The following is a 17,935-nucleotide window of genomic DNA, read 5'->3' as shown; positions in this document are numbered from 1 at the left end:
CCCTGTGACCTCACCAGTGCGCATAACTGTCTCACGACCATGGTAAAGACCCACGGTGCCAGAGACAGTCCAAAGGGGAGAGCGCGGAACTGGTAGACCTGATCGTCCCACCGGAAGCGAAGCCACTTCCGGTCGACCGGATGCATAAGAATGTGAAAGTATGCATCGGTAAGATCGATTGAGGTCACCCAATCCCCTGGGCGGAGGGCGTCTCGGACCGAGGTTGGCGTCTCCATCTTGAATCTGATCACCCTCAAGAAAGTATTGAGGCGAGACAGATCCAAGACGGGACGCCAAGCTCCTGAGGCTTTGGGGACGGCAAAAAGCCGACCATAAAACCCCAGGGAGCTGTGGTCCGAGACTTCCTCCACCGCTCCCTTCTGCACCAGAGCGGCAATTTCCGCCTGAAGGACGGATGTTGCCTCCGGTGAGGAGGGGGGCTTGAAAGCCGGCGGACGCCGGGACAGAGCCAAAGAAGGCGAAAGCCCGATCTCACAACGCCCACGATCCACTGGCTGTGTACGGAGACCAGCCAGTGAGAAAGTGCCCGGGAGGGGCACCCCGCCATCACCAGAGTGGAGGGCGGGGGAGGGGGGGGGGCGAGATCGGGAGCACTTCATTGGGGGTGAGGCTTGCTACCAGAGCCACCTCGCCCCCTGCCCGACGCCGACCTCTTTCTCGAGCCACGAGAAAGAGGTCGTGCCTGCTTCGACCCGGAAGGCTTGGACGAACCAGAAGCCTGAGGAGGTTTAGGCTGGGAAGGCTTGGCCTGCTTCATCACCTGTAGAGAGAAATCAGAGAATTGTTGATCTCTGTTGGTCTGAATCTCTGTTCTTCTGGCGTCAAACACCAGACGGCCGAACAGAGACCCCTCTACCAGGGGAGAAGCCCTCAGGGTGTCACGCGTCGACTGCTCAGTAAACTGAGAGTGCGCCAGAAACAAGTCCCTGCGGCACATGACAGTGTGAGCATACTGCACAGATGACAAACGCATCTGCTCCTCGTTGACCCTAGCCAGGGCAGAGAGGAGAATGGAGACGTCGTCAGCATCCTGCTCACAAGCAAGAACAAAAGGATCCAGAGACTCAGTCAAAGACCTGGAGAGCGTTCTTACAAGTGTCTCAGAGATAGAAGCCAGCTCCAGAAGCTGGCGACTGATCTCCTCAGAAGCAACAAGGGTGTGTTCAGTCAGAACCACTCCCGAGTCACTCTTGATAGGCGTAGCCAAAAGAGGAAGCAGTTCCGGAGTCACCGGAAGCGGTGCTCGCGGAAGAGCAAAGGACGAGACCCAAGACCGACCAGGCTTCGGCAAGGCAAGCTTTTTGTGGCAAGTAGGCACAAAAATGTCAGCCTGAGTGCCCGATGCCAGCCACGGCCGAGCGAGTTCCGGAGCCGGACCGTAAGGAACGAGCAACGGAACAGCAATGGGTGGGTTGGTCCTTCCTCCAGGAGCTGGACGTGCCAGAACCTGCGAAAGCTGGTACGCAACTGAAGGAGATTCAACGAAACGGAAGTGAGAGGCATCCTCCTTCGCGTAACGGAAGTCCGACATCGCCGAGGGAGCGGAGGAAACGGCAGAAGCCGAAGCCGAAGCTCCCTCGGGAAAGTATCTGGAAGTAACCTCCGCCGCAACTTCAAGCGCAGCCCGAAGCTGAGACGGAAATCCAGAGCGAGATGCTTCACTGACTACCGACTGCGTGTCGGAATAGTCGATCGCAGCATCGCGACCAAAGTCCACTGAACCGGCAGCAGGCTGCTGTGTAGGATAACCGGGAACCGGAAATCCCCCCGACCGGAAATCGTCGTGACTCATAGCCTGACTAGCAGGAAGAGCGAAGGACGGAGCATCCGGTGCTGCCGGAACTGCCCAGGAAGTCGACGCGAAACCGGAAGGGTGAGCTGACGACTGTCCCGGAAGTCCGTAGGACGTACGATGTTCCTCACTCACTGACATCCGTGTAGGAGTGGCAAGAGGAGGAACAGTAAATCCGGGCGGAGCCGGAAAGGCAACGGACGAAGCCGCATAAAGCGGAAGCGCCTGTTGCGTTGACTGAGGCCGGAAGCCAGAACGCCCGAAGGCCAGTCCACGGTCAACCCCCTCCGTGCCCTCAGTGGGTGCACTAGAGGAAGGACCTTCGTTTCCGGGTAAACCCGGAAACGCGACTTCCGAAACCGGAAACCGCCCTTGCTCAGACACAGGCTTACACGCCGTGCGATCCGTCCGTGAATGAGCAGCATATCCTGACTGGCAGGAAGTTTGCGGGTAGTGACCCTGCGGCTGAGAACTGTTGCTCAAAAGAGAGCGTCCGGTAGCTTCACGAGAGCCAGTGGAACAGTTCAACTTACCGTCCATGCTCCCGGAAGGGGCAGAAGACGAAGCAAAAGGCAAATCACGGGACAACGTCACAGACGGAAGTACCATCGATGCCAAAGAGCGGGAGTCACCCACTGCCGGCAGAAGCAAAGAGCTGGGCGACGGCGTGGCACGAAGTAATTCTTCACGAACTAGAGTGCGCAATTCTGGAACAAGAGAATTCAAAATCGACGAAACAATGGCAGCTTGCCCCGAACCCGCGGCGGCGGGAGAGCAAGTTGCCGAAGACATGGTTGTTATAGGTTTGCGTGAATGCCCCGCGACAACATGGTCATCTGGGGCAGAGATAGGTACAGTCAAAACGGTATTTCTAGCTTCGTCTGAAACTACCACAAGGACAGGAGGTTTAGGCAAAGAAGAAGAGGACTTCGCTTTGATCCTACACTGGGCATCACCCTTACCGCGCCGTTTATCGCTATCAGACATGCTGAGTAACAGTAAAAAATGGCGGTCAAACAACAAGAAGTTACTGAGCAAAAATTAACAAGTCCAAAAAGGACGAAAAATTTGTCAATAACCACAACATTTCTGTCAATAAACAAAGACAAAATGGAAAGATCTCACCAAACACGGAATGGCAAGACTGTAAGACGGGTTACCTAACTGGTGGGTGCCCAAAAGGCACCCACACACGGAGCTCATAATTTCATCAACCTCTCTCTGTTGTCTGAAAAGCCGTATGAGTTGCACATGGTGTTTACAGGGGAAGTGACGTCACATACCCCGGATGGGAGGTAACTCCCCGGGTATATGGTCATTACCATAGCTGTAATTACACTTTTTGTGTGGGGTTGCTTCCCTTTAAAATTGTTTAAGACGGGTAGCTTTTTCAGACCTTAGCATCTTAGACTGCGTCAATGCTTTTATGTGATTCGGAGTAAGAATATGTAATTTAATCTGGCATTTCTATCATCATCCCCTGGCTGAGGCGGGTGTCAGATGACATTCGGGACATCCTCTGTGGAGTGTCGACTGTACAATCTGGCATTTCTATCATCATCCCCTGGCTGAGGTGGGTGTCAGATGACATTCGGGAAGAAGGGGCCACTCTTACAAGTTGTTACGCTGGGTCCGTCCACAGGTCATGAAAGCATTCTGTACTTGACGTTCTCAGAGCACTTCTTCCCCCGTCTCTGCGTTATCTCCAACAGCTCCCCGCCTTGTGATGTAGCCAGACCATGCTCACCCGTGTTGCCCTTGCCCGACGCTTGCATGGCAAGATTCTTAGGCCTGTTACCCTGTTGAACAAGCTCCACTCCAAGTGTGAGTGATCTTCAGAGTAGTTTCCTCAGGCAAATGTCTTGAGACACTTTGATTCCTCTTATCTTGGTCCGCAGTGTCCGTCTTGTAGCTGTGTATCCGAAGGAGACATCTAGAGACCCGGAGAGCTTGCAGTATGCATGGAAACTGATGTGACTACCATACCCTGTTCAGTTGTCCACCGCTGTTTGACTGGTGATCTGTATGCAGATTGCAGGTGCCATCTTGTTACTGGTAGGGCGGCTCCCCGCTGTGAAGGTTGTAGCCTCTAACCATTTGCTCTCCATTCCAGGTGATGAAGATAACTAGGAGGCTCTAGGCATTCTCCTCACACTCCCAGACTTCTGTGTAGCCGGGCACTGCTGAATATGGTCAGGCGTGAAGTGTTGGTCTAGTTCCAAGAGCGTTAAACATTAGGTCTTCCTCAGTCCGTCAGGAGGTGGTAGACAGGCAATGGGGGGCGGGAGCTGTCCTTCCGGTGCTGATGCATCGCTACAGGCAGTTTGCAGCACTGAACACTGGTAGTCAATATGCATGAAGCCACCATCATGATGGGGATCCCTGGCAAAGATAGTGGTGGGAGGGGCCCAGTCCTGTCAACAGCCGTGTTTCGGGGTCACCTCAAGGGAGAGGTTGCAGACGAGGCTGTAGCCACCTCAGGGAGATTCTACTCATGTTACGCCCAGTGGACGTCTTGCCTGACAGCTGGAGGGTCTGTCATAAGCTGTCGCAACAATCCTGGGAGTTATCAGGGCGAAAAGGAAGCCTGTCTCTTCCTGTGCTTTCTGGAGGTATTCCCCCAGATCGCCCGACATTGTCTGTTTGGTAATGTCTACGTATATGGGTCATTCTCAGAAATGGTGGTCCAGTGAGAGTGAGTAGGGGTGACACATTTGAAATCATGAAAAAGTAAATTAAAATTATTTCTACCACGACTTTTTTCATCTGAATCTATTCCTGAGACATTAAAGCATTGTTGTATGTCAATAAAAATGGTTTCTATACGTTGGTGTTGTTTTTGTGTGCTTTTCAATTGCGAAGTTCGGCCGTTTCCGGATCGCCGAAGCGTTACACGACTTTCGTGATCAACAATATGTTCAGTCTCATGGCTAAATGCAAACATGCAAACACCAACAAATTTACTGCAATCGACAGTCAGGAGTTCAGTATTGGACGTAGCAACACATCTTTGCAAAAACTCACGCTGAATTTGAAGTTACGGGCTTCGAACAAAAAATTATGAATGTCGTAACGCATCGTATCCGGACTCGACGCGCGAACATCGGACAGCAATATGCTCCATGACTTTGCCACATCACGGCTATTTTTAGCTCTTTGGCGCACAGGAAGTTCGAACAAGAAAATAGTCCTTTGAATCACAGCCAAATATTCACAGAAAACACCAGAATCATATCATTTGCTGAAACTCATGGCGTCGTTTCCTGACCTACGTTACGACTGAAGATGGTTTTTACTTAATTGTCGAGCCTGCAAAGCTTTGTCACAAACTTACACACCGCGGATGGCGACAATGTAGTGTCGGAAGGATATCGAGTGCAAACAGTCTCTCAAAGCGCGAAGTTTAGCGGAACAAAGCAGCCAAGAAGTTTTCGTATCCTCTGATCGTCGATGTTCGACATTCATCAAGTACTTAAAATGGGTAATCTGAACGCAACAGGAACTTTCAACAAATACAGCAAACTCTGACGAATTGTGTTTTGTGTAGTTATTTTGGGTCAGACGGGTTTTGCCGGCAGAAAAGGCCAAACAGTGCAGATTCATGTCATGTCACAGGAACCGAAAGTGGTTCAAGCATTTCGTTTCTGTGTTGCGACATTCACCTTAGTTTTGTTCCAAATGTCATTTTTTTTACCAATATTAGTTGAAGTCCTTACCTTTCATAACTAGAATGTGTTGGGTAGAACACAAAAATACTGCAGAACTGATAAAATAGGGCTTAGAAATAAGCTCTAAAAATTCTCAATCCCGTTTGAGAGGACGTCGCCTTCAAAGGTGATTGTGGTGAACCGCCATGCTGTCTGTCTCTGTCTCGCGATTCACCCCGGCGAAGCCGGGTATTCCTTTAGTGTATTTATATATGGGTCACTATCGGTTCAGCGCTGCGCGCTGAGAGCACGTGTTGAAATATCTCATCGATGAGGTTGTGTCCGGGATGTAGCTGAATACGGCCTCCAAATTTGAAAAAGATCGATCGAGAACTTTGGCTTGGCATCCCGGACACACACACACACACACACACAGACAGACAGACAGACAGACACAAGTCGTATATATATATATAGATAGATGTCAATATGACTTAATTCCCCCTCGTACCGATAACGGCATGGTTGTGCCAAGAGTTTATTCAGTACCTTTCTCATGAGAGTAGCCGCTCTGTCCAGGAGGCAGAGTTAATTGTGTGTTGTAACAACATCCGTTTAGCAAATATGTTATATTTTCCATAATATGGAATGATAAACATTGTATCCCTTGTATGAACCTGACAAGAGCCAGTGTTATTTATGGGCGAGCTCTTATTGTTAGATCCTGTTGTCTACTTCTGAGACCTAGTCGTAGGATTAGGTGACAACAGTGGAGATGTGGCCTTGTTAAAGGTCAAAGGCTTAGGTTTTGCCTACGAACCAGGAATAAGTAGAGGCATGACAACATTATAGGAAGCTCACCTGTGAGTATTATTCAGAGCCTTGCTCGATCTTGCATGTTGTGAAAACTCAGCTGAGTGTAATTACACTCATGTGTTAACAACCAAGTTTATTCATGCCCCTAAGGCATGGTTTCAACTGTATATTATTCATAACATGCCATTCAAAGTGTAATGTACATCAATTGTTGTGCACTGGAACAGAACATAAGTATATATGTGCAGCCTGTTCTATTTGAATTTGAAGAGCTGTCTCCTGGCACTGTGGTATCAACAGATTTTAGCTGAGTGTAAATCTCAAAGTGTAAACACTTGAGTTTATCCATAAGTTTAATCTTTTACCACTCAGATAGCTGATTTAAACACTCTCCATGAAAATGGAATTTGTAAGATCAACTGACTTCTTTGATACCCTTTTCCAAGAAAAGGATTATATCCCAATAAAGATGTCCCATCCTGTGTTTTTTTAAATTTTTTATTATTATTATTATTTTTGTTTTGTTTTTTATTTTTTTTAAATGTGTATGTATGCACGCATACAAGTTAATCAAGTTAAAGTTGGTAAAAAAAATTTATTTATCCAATCTGAAGAAGTACCACCACGTGGTCTCTGCTGAGTCCACCATGATCATGTGATAAAAATACCAAAACCATAGTCTGCCAACCGCAGAAAAACACCGTTTCCCAGAAACATAGGAGAGAGAATTACTTGCCTTTCTCTGAGAGTAAAGGAAGTTCCCTCCGTAATACTCCCGGAGGCGCATATCTCAATCTCAGTGTTTGGTGGATGTTTTTTTTCCAAGCGGGTGAGGTTTGTTGTTGTTATTCTTCGATACAACCGCTTTCAGTTCTATCAGCGTTCAAGCGTACTGCGTTCCGTAGCTACGCTGCCCGCAAAAGTCATCGCAGTTTGTAATGACCGAAGTATTCATACGCCGTATGTAACCTTCGCGGGCGCTCGGTACTTTGTACGCGGTATCCCATAAGCCTAAAAATTCGGATCGGAAATGCTCGCGCTTCCGGTTGGGATAACGCACATGGCAAACCTCGCTGTAGTCGATATAAATGCTGTTAAAACGCAAAAAACTTCCGGGTAATTGCGAAGTTGAAGGTCTTGTTCGTATTCCTACATTGATGTGTAGGGTGACCTGCCGTTGCTTTCCATTGAAAGCGGCAAGGTAAGTTATCGTTCGCGGAGTTCTATTGCGCCAGTGGAACCGGCCAACCGCTGTAAATATCTGTTCGACATTCGTAACGACTGAGTGAAGAATAATTGTCGTTCAATTGCATGTTCACTAGTTTTAAAAGACTAGTAACGGAGCCTGTTAGGCTCTGTGTGTCAACAAGGTATCATTGAAGTACCTTCTACTTATGACTAAGTAACTTTGTTACATTTTTAAGCCGTTTCACTTTCATTTTCACGGTTCGTTACGTTGTTCAATGTGATGAATGTATACGGGCGTAGTAATCGCCCTTAAAAAAGGAAAGCCCAAACCGTGATTGAAGGTGAATGTTGAAGTTCCTGTGAAGGAAGTCTTCTTAGACGGGAAAGGTCTATATACACGTCTAGCTCCCCGTAGCAAGAAATTGAAACTGGGGATTATGGTAGTGGGGCGGCTTAGCCCACATGTTCAAAAGAATTGTGCATTTTGTTATACAAGCACCAAATTTGGCACAGATGTACATTAATATGTTGTGAACATTTTCAGATATTGGGCCACTTGAAATTCTCTCTATATGTCCGCCATATTGGATTTCAAAATGGCCGCCACTTGAAATCTACATTTGCTATTATCTCTGGACATAATGGAGCTAATGACTTGGTTCTGGTGTCTAAATGTATGTTTTTGGGGGCAAGGAATCCAATGGTACCAATTTCAACTTAATATTATCTATCACAGTCTGTTATATAATTGTATTTGGAAATTAGCTAGGCAAATATTGGATTCAACACAATACTTTGAAAAGAATGTCTTAGTTCTGTAAATGTCTTAGGTATAATACTGACATGCTACATGGTCCAGTATTTGAGGCTAGGTGTATACTGACATTCTACAATGGTCTGGTATTTGAGGCTAGGTATGTACCGGTACTGAAGATACGTGTACATAAACAGTGTGATGTTAGCAAGTTCAGCATTGCCACAAGGACATGTATGTTGTTGACTCATCGTCATGTGCAGTCCCCTTCACACACAGAGAGGGCTGTGCACTGAAGGGCAGCCTTTTTGCACTTGCAGCGCCTCACGCATCCTTTCTTGCACTTGCAAGAAACCAGCTAAATGCAGCTGTGAGCTGCTTCAGGTAGCCTGGTCCAGTAAGGTGTGTACTGTCCTTCTCCAGTCCTTGACCAACCCCAGTTGGTTGGTGGAGGGAGCTCTGGTGCTGGCAGCAGTATCTGACCCCACACATGTCCACCTTGATACTCTGCCCTCGTGACATGTTCCTCCAGAGCTGCCTTCGTTGAAGGGATGAGCTGCACATTGTTCTTCCTTGCAAAGATTTTCCTCCTGGCCTTGTCAATGTCTGTGCATTTGCTGGTTCGATCATACAACAGGATCACGAACTTCTCGATCATGCGCATTGCATCATCTGGTATGTCACACGGTGCAGAGGACAGCAGCAGCAGCGCCTCAGTGAGTTCTGGTAGTACCGTCCAGACTGCACACGCAGTCTTCTTACCACGTCTAGCAAAACTAGACACAGTGTCGCATCCAGTTAGAGCGTGGAACATTGGCAGTGCACGAGCCTTCTCTCGTCCCAGTCCAGCTGCTATTTCGTGTGCTGCTAGGTATCGGAAACGCTGGCCTGTTCTGAATGCCAGCCACAGTTTGTCTTCTGGTTGCAACTCCTGTACCAGGGACACTGCCAGCACCACATCACCGGTGTCTGTTGTCCGGATGAGTATTGCATGGTGTCCATGCTGGGCTGCGTGAGATGCATGCAGCAACATCAGACTGTCAGCTTCTTCATGGTTACATGGGGCGAGTGAGGTCAGATCTGGCAGTAGTGGCTTGCTGAGCACTGCCTCTCCATCAGTAATGATGAGTTGCTTGTCCTCCTGGTCGAACCATTGAATGAGAGCTGCTGAGAGGAACCTGAACAGCTCGGTCTTGTTGCTGTCCACTCGTAGGAAGTTCTGCCAGTTTCCTGGTATGGCTGCAGCAGCCACCACACGTGTCCGCACGCCTTGTCCCCGCTTTGCACGTGTACTACCTTTCAGTGAATCAGCAAGGTAAGTATTCCAGACCAAAGCCAGGCGTGACACTGTTTGCGGCTTCGTGGACATATATATGGGATGACGATCTGTTGTGCATACTCTTCAGAGGTCTTTGATGCAGCCGGCTTCAGCATCTGGACGATGGCTACTCCATCAAGCACAAAACAGGTTGTGACAGGAGTCTCTGTCTTTGCGTCGGAGACTTCTTCCAAGCATGTGAGGAGATCACTCTTGGTACCAGTGCAGAGGCTTCCACCACCAGACAATGCAGGAGGACATGCCTGATTCTCGTGACGAAAGAACTCCTCAAGGTTTCCATCCCTCGTCTGGCAGCCAACGTACATGCGTGCGAAGAGTTCACGATCATTCCTGACGGAGGCGAGCTGTTACTGACCTTTGCTCTGGCTTCTTGGAGTGGAAATGCTGAACACGAGAAATGGGGTCGTCCACTGCCTTTGTTCTGTCCAACAGACACTCTCTGGTGAAAGCCTTGAACTGCTCTTGGCCAATCCTCTTGGCATTCATCACGGTCTCCACGGCAGCAGGACCTGCGATCTCCTTTGTGTCCAGTTTGACTACATCCTGACTCTCCTCCTCGAATGGGTCGCCCATCTCCTCTATGACACCAACGAGAGAGCAAACATCTTTCACAAATGAGGCCTGTACACTTGGCGTCTGATCATGATGACGTGTGTCTGCTGTTTGCCGTCTCCAGTGTTGGTTCCCATCCTGGAATTCTTCGATCACCCTGGCAACTTCTGGTCCCGCAACTATCCAGCGACGTAGGGCACTAGGGTTGTCAGTGAGCCCAACTGCTCCACCGTCTCCTTTGATGCAGCCATTATTCTGCTCATGTGCCTGGTCAATCGGGATTGAAGAGAACACTCTCTGTGTTTTCTGAACGGTGAAGTGGCTTTCCCTGAATTTCCTGGATACATCTGGGTGTTTGGTGGTGAGTTCGGCCATGTCCTTCAGGTGCATAGTGGGTGTGATCCAGTGCTCTGTCAGAGCATCAAGGTACATCATTAACGATCCCTGCCTGAGAGAACGCACATACACTTGAACCAACAGTTCTAGTTCCAGCACGGTTGCCCAGTAGTGAAACTAGGGGATGTCTTCTCCTCTCTGGCAACACCAGTCTTCAAACTCGGGAAGGTCCTCTGCATCCCTGGTTTCTCCCAGACAGTAGTGCTTGTAGGCACAGTGTTGCAGGATGTACAGTGCTGCTGCAGTCAATGTCAAATGTAGATCATAAAGCAGCCATGTAAAGTAAAGCAGCCATTTTGAAATCCAATATGGCGGCAAATACTTGACAATACCAAGTGGCAATTGGTACCACTGGATTCCTTGCCCCCAAAAACATACATTTGGATACCAGAATCAAGTCAATAGCTGCATTATGTCCAGAGATAATAGCAAACGTAGATTTCAAGTGGCGGCCATTTTGAAATCCAATATGGCGGACATATAGAGAGAATTTTAAGTGGCCCAATATCTGAAAATGTTCGCAACATATCAATGTACATTTGTGCCAAATTTGGTGCTTGTATAACAAAATGCACAATTCTTTTGCTACGCTGCCGCACTATGGGCATTGGCACATGTGCAGAGAGGTACTACCGACAAGGGGAGACTACTCCCCTAAATGGTATCTAGAGTTAGCGACCTTGTTTACAATCTAGTACTTGTAACATAGGATGCTTCTCAGTCTTGCACTCGTAAGTAAGGTACAGCAGTCCCTGCAATGTACGGCCCCCGGCGTGAGCGGACACCTGACATGTACGGACACATTTGCTCGGCACGGAGTGTTTTCCTTTTATATTCGCCCCCCCTTAAACGGACACCTGCAAAACGTGGACACGGACACTCATTTTCGGTCCCAACAGCAGGTCATACCTCCAATGTACGGACAGACCATGTCAAATTTTCACCACAACAAAATCGATAACAGAGCAGTCTGGCTCTTGGTGCAAAGATCACAGCCGCAATGGCGTGACCACAGTCACTGGTAACTTGAGTGCACCTGTACCCATCAGGAGGGGGGTAGTTTTGGTCAGGCGTGGAGTACATGCGAAGATGCCAACATGAAACTGCACTGTGCTCTTTATTCTTGTCTGTTGGACGTAAACAACAGAAACCACAGTCGATGAAGGTCCTGAGCGAAAGAGAGTGAAAAACCGGCCACAGTTCTCAGCATCGTGTGTCTGTGTGTAACCCCTTTCATTGACAAGATACTCTTGTTTCCCCTCAGCCTTGACCAGTGAGTCGGTTGCCTAATCTGTGAACCCTTCAGTTGTCTTGCTGTGTCAAAAGTTACGACACAGTCAACTGGTTTTGCTCTGAGTGAACAGTTGGAGCTGACCTATCTGGCCACAGCCCAACAGTACATGGCTGGAGGGAGTGAGAGAGAGAGGGAGGCGGGGGGGGGGGGGTGAGGGTGGAGGGGTAGCTGGCTAAACTCTGTGGGGTGTCCGGTGTCACTGCATGTCAGCAGGAAGAGCATTGGAGAGAAATAGAGAGGTGTACTCTTCCACACAATTTCCAAGCATCAGTTGTCACGGCTTGGGGTAGGCATTAGTGAGGGAGATTGTATGGGTTATGTACAGTGTATTTCTGACTGAAGAGTGAAAAGTCACTGCCATGCCACATGCAGTCAATAAAGCCAGACAAGAAGAAAATAAATTACATGATTATGACATGCAGCTCTATCTGCTGTTATTTATTCAAACTGGTTTTCAAGCTTATTCTTGCAAAGCATCTGCACACGCTCCTCTGTGCTGTGTTTGTGTGGCTGCTTTCGTATGTCAGTGCATGGTGAGTGTGTTCACTGCCTTGAGGATTTATTTTATCTCTTCTTTTCAACACTTTTCATACAAATCATTTTTACAGAACGAACGTTTAAAGAAGTATTAGGAGTTTATTGTTATTGTTTAGTAGCCACAAGAAGTGATTAGCATAGACTCAATCCTGTTGTTTGTGTGTCTCCGTGTGAGTGTATGGGGGAGGGGTGGTGTGGTCACCCCTCCCGTGACCGGACACCTGCAATGTACGGACAGTTTTGCTATGGCCCAAGGGTGTCCGTTCATGAGAGGGACTGCTGTAACTCCTAATAGTTAAATTGAGGTGATGTATTCGAAAGAAATACACACCATCTCAGATGACATACCTGATAAATGGTTAGAAAGTCTAGGAGAAGAGCTGCCATTGGAAGCCAGAGAGTTGCTGCCACCTTCGTCCCACCGCAGGTTGAACTTGATGGTGGGGAGCTTGTCAAACACCTCAAAGGGCTCCAGGGCCTGGAAAGAAGGCTTTACATTTTCAAGGTTGAGTCATGTCTAAAGATCTAAGTCTAAGATTTCGGCAATCTCTTGCAAGGAATTGTTTGTGAGGCAAAATAAAACAAGCGAAAACATCAGACTGAAATTAATATTCTGGGAGCCAGCTTACCTCACGCATGCACAAGAATGGTGCACTTAAAAACCCAATGCAACACATTTATTTTTGCTCTTAACCCATTAAAAAACATGAACTGATCAGTGGAGGTGAACTTGATTGCTTAAATACAAGAAGGAATGTACCTTCAACTGAGAAAAAAGACCTGTTTTTGCTTTTGGTTGGTATTTGGTAGATCTTATTCTCCTTGAGGAATTCCTTCAATGAAAGTCAGGCTGTTATCCCTGGGGATAGCATGCAGCGACAAAATCGCAGTACCAAACCAGACCTCTGCCTCAGTAATAAGTGACATTGAATGCATGCACAGAAGTTCTCACCCCACAGCTCCAATATTATACCATGTTACCTCTGGTTTCCACTACCCCACAATTATGACAGCGGACCACAACCACCAAACCCCTGATATAGGTAAGGAATGGATCTTCCACCATTAAACTCACCTGGGTGTCTTGCACAGAAAGCCAAGACGCCGCTCTCCCAGGGGGCGCCTCTAGAGGCTGGAGGTCAGCGAGCACCACCTGGTACTGACCATTGCCCAGCAGACACTGCTGATTGCGGTCATACACCCTCAGGGCTGCCCCAAACAACAAGGGATCCTCTTCATGGAATGAAACTCTGCCGTTCTTCCTCCTCTTCTGTGGGGGTTCATCTGCACAGAAATTCAGGATTGAGACAGACCAAACAACTAAAGTCAAATGAGTCTGCTTAGTGTAATGTCAGAAGGGGAAACGAACTGGAAAATTGCAGTGAAAAAAGTTAATGCCTGAAAATAGCTAAATTCAGATTCCTCTTTAACATACTTTTCGCAGGTTACATTCTCTTCATTCTTACCAAGAAATTTAGTTCATTCCTTCAATTAATAATCTTCTACAAGTCGTAGATTTTGTGCAAAATGAGACAAATATTGGTATTAACCCAGCAATATTTATTTTTCTTCTTCTGTGTTCATGGACTGAAACTCCCAATATATACACTCATGTTTTAACCATATGACCAGGTTTTCCCACACCATACTTTGTTTTCGGGAGATGCAGGCTTGGTATTTTCGTGGTTCTATAACCCACCATACTCCATGCATAGTTGGTCTTGTGCTTGTGTGTACACACGAAGGTGGATAAAGCACAAGCAGGTCTGCACATGGGCTGACGTGAAAAATTAGAATAATCTCCACCCTTAACCCTCCAGACACAACCAGGATTTGAAAGCTCAACCATCCATATGGGAGGCGGACGTCTTATTCAGTTATTGCGCTCGTGCACTATTAATCACTCGTGAGACATAACCTCACAAACCGCAAGAAGTCCTAAGCTAGTCTCGTAAGTGCTTATGCGCCCCTACCTTCCCGCTCAATTTTCTCAACCAAACCTCTTTTGTAATACTAGCAAAAGCCCACATACAGAATTAGATCCCCATTCATAATCATAAGAACCAACCAACCTATACATTTGCTGCAGATAAGAGTATATTCAGACCACATACAACCTTTGCCTCACCATGACTGTGTAAATCCCCATTGCATAACCCGTTTGGCAAGTTGTGTCGCATAGGACAGGTGACTTTGACGAACAGGCCCGCGGAACGGGCAAGACTGCCATTTGTGTGAGTGAACTTATGAGTGATCATGGGTCCGTTATCCGGGGACGATGATGATGAGGCAGGGTTGATGGGTATCCTGGTCTTTCCCAGGCTGATTTGCGAGGCACATGTTGAGGCTGCAGACTGTTTGAATTTTTTTTGGAACATTAACTTTTCATGCCAAATACTGCTCCTTATCATCAATAAAGAGCAGAAATATTCAGGAAATTTGCCTGAAGTTCGTGATCCAGATTATAACAAATATGGCATCAACTACTTTTGTGCTATAAAAAAACCCATAGCTGTTTAAATCTTACACTAATCAAATATACATATGAAAAGTACTGAACTGAGTTAGCTCTTCACTTGATTTTAAAAAAAAAGTGCATGAATTTCAAACAAGGTGAGATCTGAACTAGGTACTGATAGTTCAGCCTCAGCGTGTACTCGCATAGACTGAAGGTGAAATGTCATGAAAACAAAACAGAACCAACTCCCACATCCCACCATAAAAAAAACTCTCACAAGAACAAAAAAACAACTAGCTTAATTGAAAATTAAAACAACAGGATAGGTACCTTTCTCTTCCTGTGGCCATTTTTCAGTATCTGAATTTCTACATCAGCATGTTCTGCGTCTGTTTGAACTGGAAATTTGAAAAAGAGTCATTAACAACTGTCTCGTAAGATTTATCCCATATTTGATAGTCATTGTATAAACCAGGCAACAAGTGAACTGAAACTTACAGTAAAATCCATAAACTTCTTTCTATGCATTTCAGTTACCAGAAAGTAATTCTTTTTTACAAGAACATAAAAACTTGCATCTTCAAGACCCCTTCCCTAACATAATACTTAGAAACCAGGAAGTTCTTAGTGATTCAAATCTCATTACAGAAAAATCTAATTACACAACTCCAGCACAACCATAATACCGAGGAAATCGTTAGAAAGCAAGTACATACCATCATGGTTGAAAAAGCCATTGAATTTAACAGTCAAAGAATCCTGCTTGCTTCTGTAGAAAGATGAAAGAGAAAAGTGTTATTTAAAAAAATTGCCATTTGTAAAAACAATTATACAGAAAAAAGCCCAGCTGAAACAAAAGTAAAAGCAAAATGTGGATCAATCCGACTAAAATACTGTAAATAACAATAACTTCTAAAGCATCTTATCTCACAAAAGCTGGGAATTAAATCTTTATATCCAATTAGTCAAACAGAAATTCCAGTTACCCTAGGTTGCAAAGGCACGTACAGTACATACAGTTGTCCATCTATTTTTAGACCTTTAAATAAACCTTCAAAAATAAGGCCTCGAAAAAAGAGAGTATTAAAATGCAGATAATTTACAGGCTCAAAGAATACCAAAAAATGCGAAAGAAGGGTTTCAAAAGTAACAATAACAATAACAATAACAATAACAGCACTTATTGTCCATTAAAATATTACATAAAAATGGAAATTTTTCTTCGGCACACCCTGCCTGCCTGTAAACGATTATAACAACAATTGTATAGGACAACACACATAAAACATAAAACATAAAAGGGATACAATCAAATATGATATTGCACTATGTGAATTTACCCTCTCATATCACAGGAGATGGGTTTCACAGCAGAGTAATCACATTACAAATATTTCCCACACACCTTCACATGTACACATTGTTTGGTTTTTTTCCCAGCCAACCAGCCTCTACGTGATGCGAGAAGAATTTAAAATGGTGACTGCAGAAGGCAGGAATGACTTTTTAAACTGGTTTTTGCGTGCCAAAGGGACCTTATAACGTTTACCTGAAGGGAGAATTTCGAAACAGGGGTTGAGAGGATGGATCGGATCACGGACAATTTTGAGAGCTTTCCGCTTAATGGCAGCTTCGTAGAGACTGGTCAGCTGTCGTTGGGGTTGCCCAACAAGCTTGCTAGCCGTCGCAACAATGCGGTAGAGTTTAGCTTTGTTTTTAACATTTGTGGTACCATTAGTTCCTTTTATTTGGTGTTGAATGAAATGTGTTTTTATTGTGTTTTTTAATTTTCCATGTACCCTCACGGGGTTTTATTGGAATAAATAAAACTTGAAACTATACCATGTCACAATGTTAAAAGTCAGTATGCTTTCAATCAAACTGCGATACACAAGTTCCATAACACTTTGATTGACATTAAAATATTTAAGCTTCCTGAGAAGAAAAAGTCGCTGCTGAGCTTTCTTATAAACAGCATGAACATGATCACTAAAAGTCAGCTTATTGTCAATTGAAACCCCAAGATATTTGAATGTTTCCACTGTAAGGAAGTATACTGGTCTTTAAATCTAAATGGAGGTTCCACTTGATCAGTTAGCAATATTAGCATACACAGATAATAAAATTAATGTTATTGTTAGTGCTCTGGACTTCTTAAAAATGTAAAACAGACAAGGTACCTGTTTTGGTGATCTTTCTGATGCTTAGCAGCAACAGAAGCAAGGATGGAATCTACTTTGAATGTCCTCCTGAAAAAATAAAACACTCAAGTAAAGACAATCTTAATTTCTGGAATCATCAACAGCTTTAGAAAAAAGATCCACTGTATTACTGCCCAGGCATGGGAATTCCAAAATAGAAAAAAATCTGAAAATAGGCTGAGGTCCAGGGGCCGCACAGGCCCCGGCGGGGTACAGGGGCAGAGCCCCGTTGGGGAGACCAGTGGGGCAAAGCCCCCCGGAAAGAAAACGAATTTTAGCATTTTAGACCAATATTTTGATAGTTCTCGTGTAAGCTTCTTCTTCTTCAGCGTTCCAGAATTTTCTGTGAGCTCGTTTGCCCATTTGGGTTCCCCAAACAATACTCTGAGAGCATAGTCAGCTTCACTCCGCTTTCGTTGGGTAGGCATGCTGGGTATTTTCGTGTTTCCATAACCCACCGAACTCTGACATGGATTACAGGATCTTTTCCGTGCGCACTTGGTCTTGTGCTTGCGTGTACACACGAAGGGGGTTAAGTCAATAGCAGGTCTGCACATAAGTTGACCTGGGAGATCGGAAAAATCTCCACTCTTAACCCACCAGGCGGCAGCGACCGGGATTCGAACTCACGACCTCCCGATTAGGAGGCCGAAGTCTTACCACCACGCCACTGCGCCCGTCTCGTGTAAGCAAATTATGGATAGAGAGACAAAAAAATTGTTGCCGCGGACAATTTTTTATTTTTGCTGAAATGTAATTTCCTTTTTGCGGAAATCCGTGATTACGCGGGAAATTCCCATGCCTGCTGCCATCTAACTATACCACAAAACCTGTGTATTTCGGTTTAAAAAGATTCAGGTTCTACTTCTATGTAGTGACAGTAACTTGCAGCAGAATCACAAGCATTGATAGTGATAGATAAAACTATGAGACTAAAACT

The 17,935-nt window shown here is 45.8% G+C and overlaps 1 protein-coding gene across 2 annotated transcripts in view; it reads right to left on the bottom strand.

Annotated features, from left to right (window-relative positions):
- LOC138959224 (polycomb protein suz12-like) overlaps positions 1 to 17,935 on the bottom strand; it is a 40,940-nt gene that overhangs the window by 21,785 nt on the left and 1,220 nt on the right. For both annotated transcript variants that reach the window (XM_070330617.1, XM_070330619.1), the window contains exons 4-9: positions 16,975 to 17,043; positions 15,511 to 15,563; positions 15,125 to 15,192; positions 14,465 to 14,690; positions 13,412 to 13,620; positions 12,685 to 12,814 (exon numbers count right to left, since the gene is read on the bottom strand). In XM_070330617.1, coding sequence (XP_070186718.1) covers positions 12,685 to 12,814; positions 13,412 to 13,620; positions 14,465 to 14,690; positions 15,125 to 15,192; positions 15,511 to 15,563; positions 16,975 to 17,043 — 755 coding nt within the window. The remainder of the gene's footprint in view (positions 1 to 12,684; positions 12,815 to 13,411; positions 13,621 to 14,464; positions 14,691 to 15,124; positions 15,193 to 15,510; positions 15,564 to 16,974; positions 17,044 to 17,935) is intronic.

The sequence above is a fragment of the Littorina saxatilis genome, linkage group LG2, assembly GCF_037325665.1.
Source record: "Littorina saxatilis isolate snail1 linkage group LG2, US_GU_Lsax_2.0, whole genome shotgun sequence".
Taxonomy (NCBI): Eukaryota; Metazoa; Mollusca; class Gastropoda; order Littorinimorpha; family Littorinidae; genus Littorina; species Littorina saxatilis.
The sequence above is the reverse complement of the archived record's forward strand: the minus strand, read 5'-3'. Positions and strand labels throughout refer to the sequence as shown.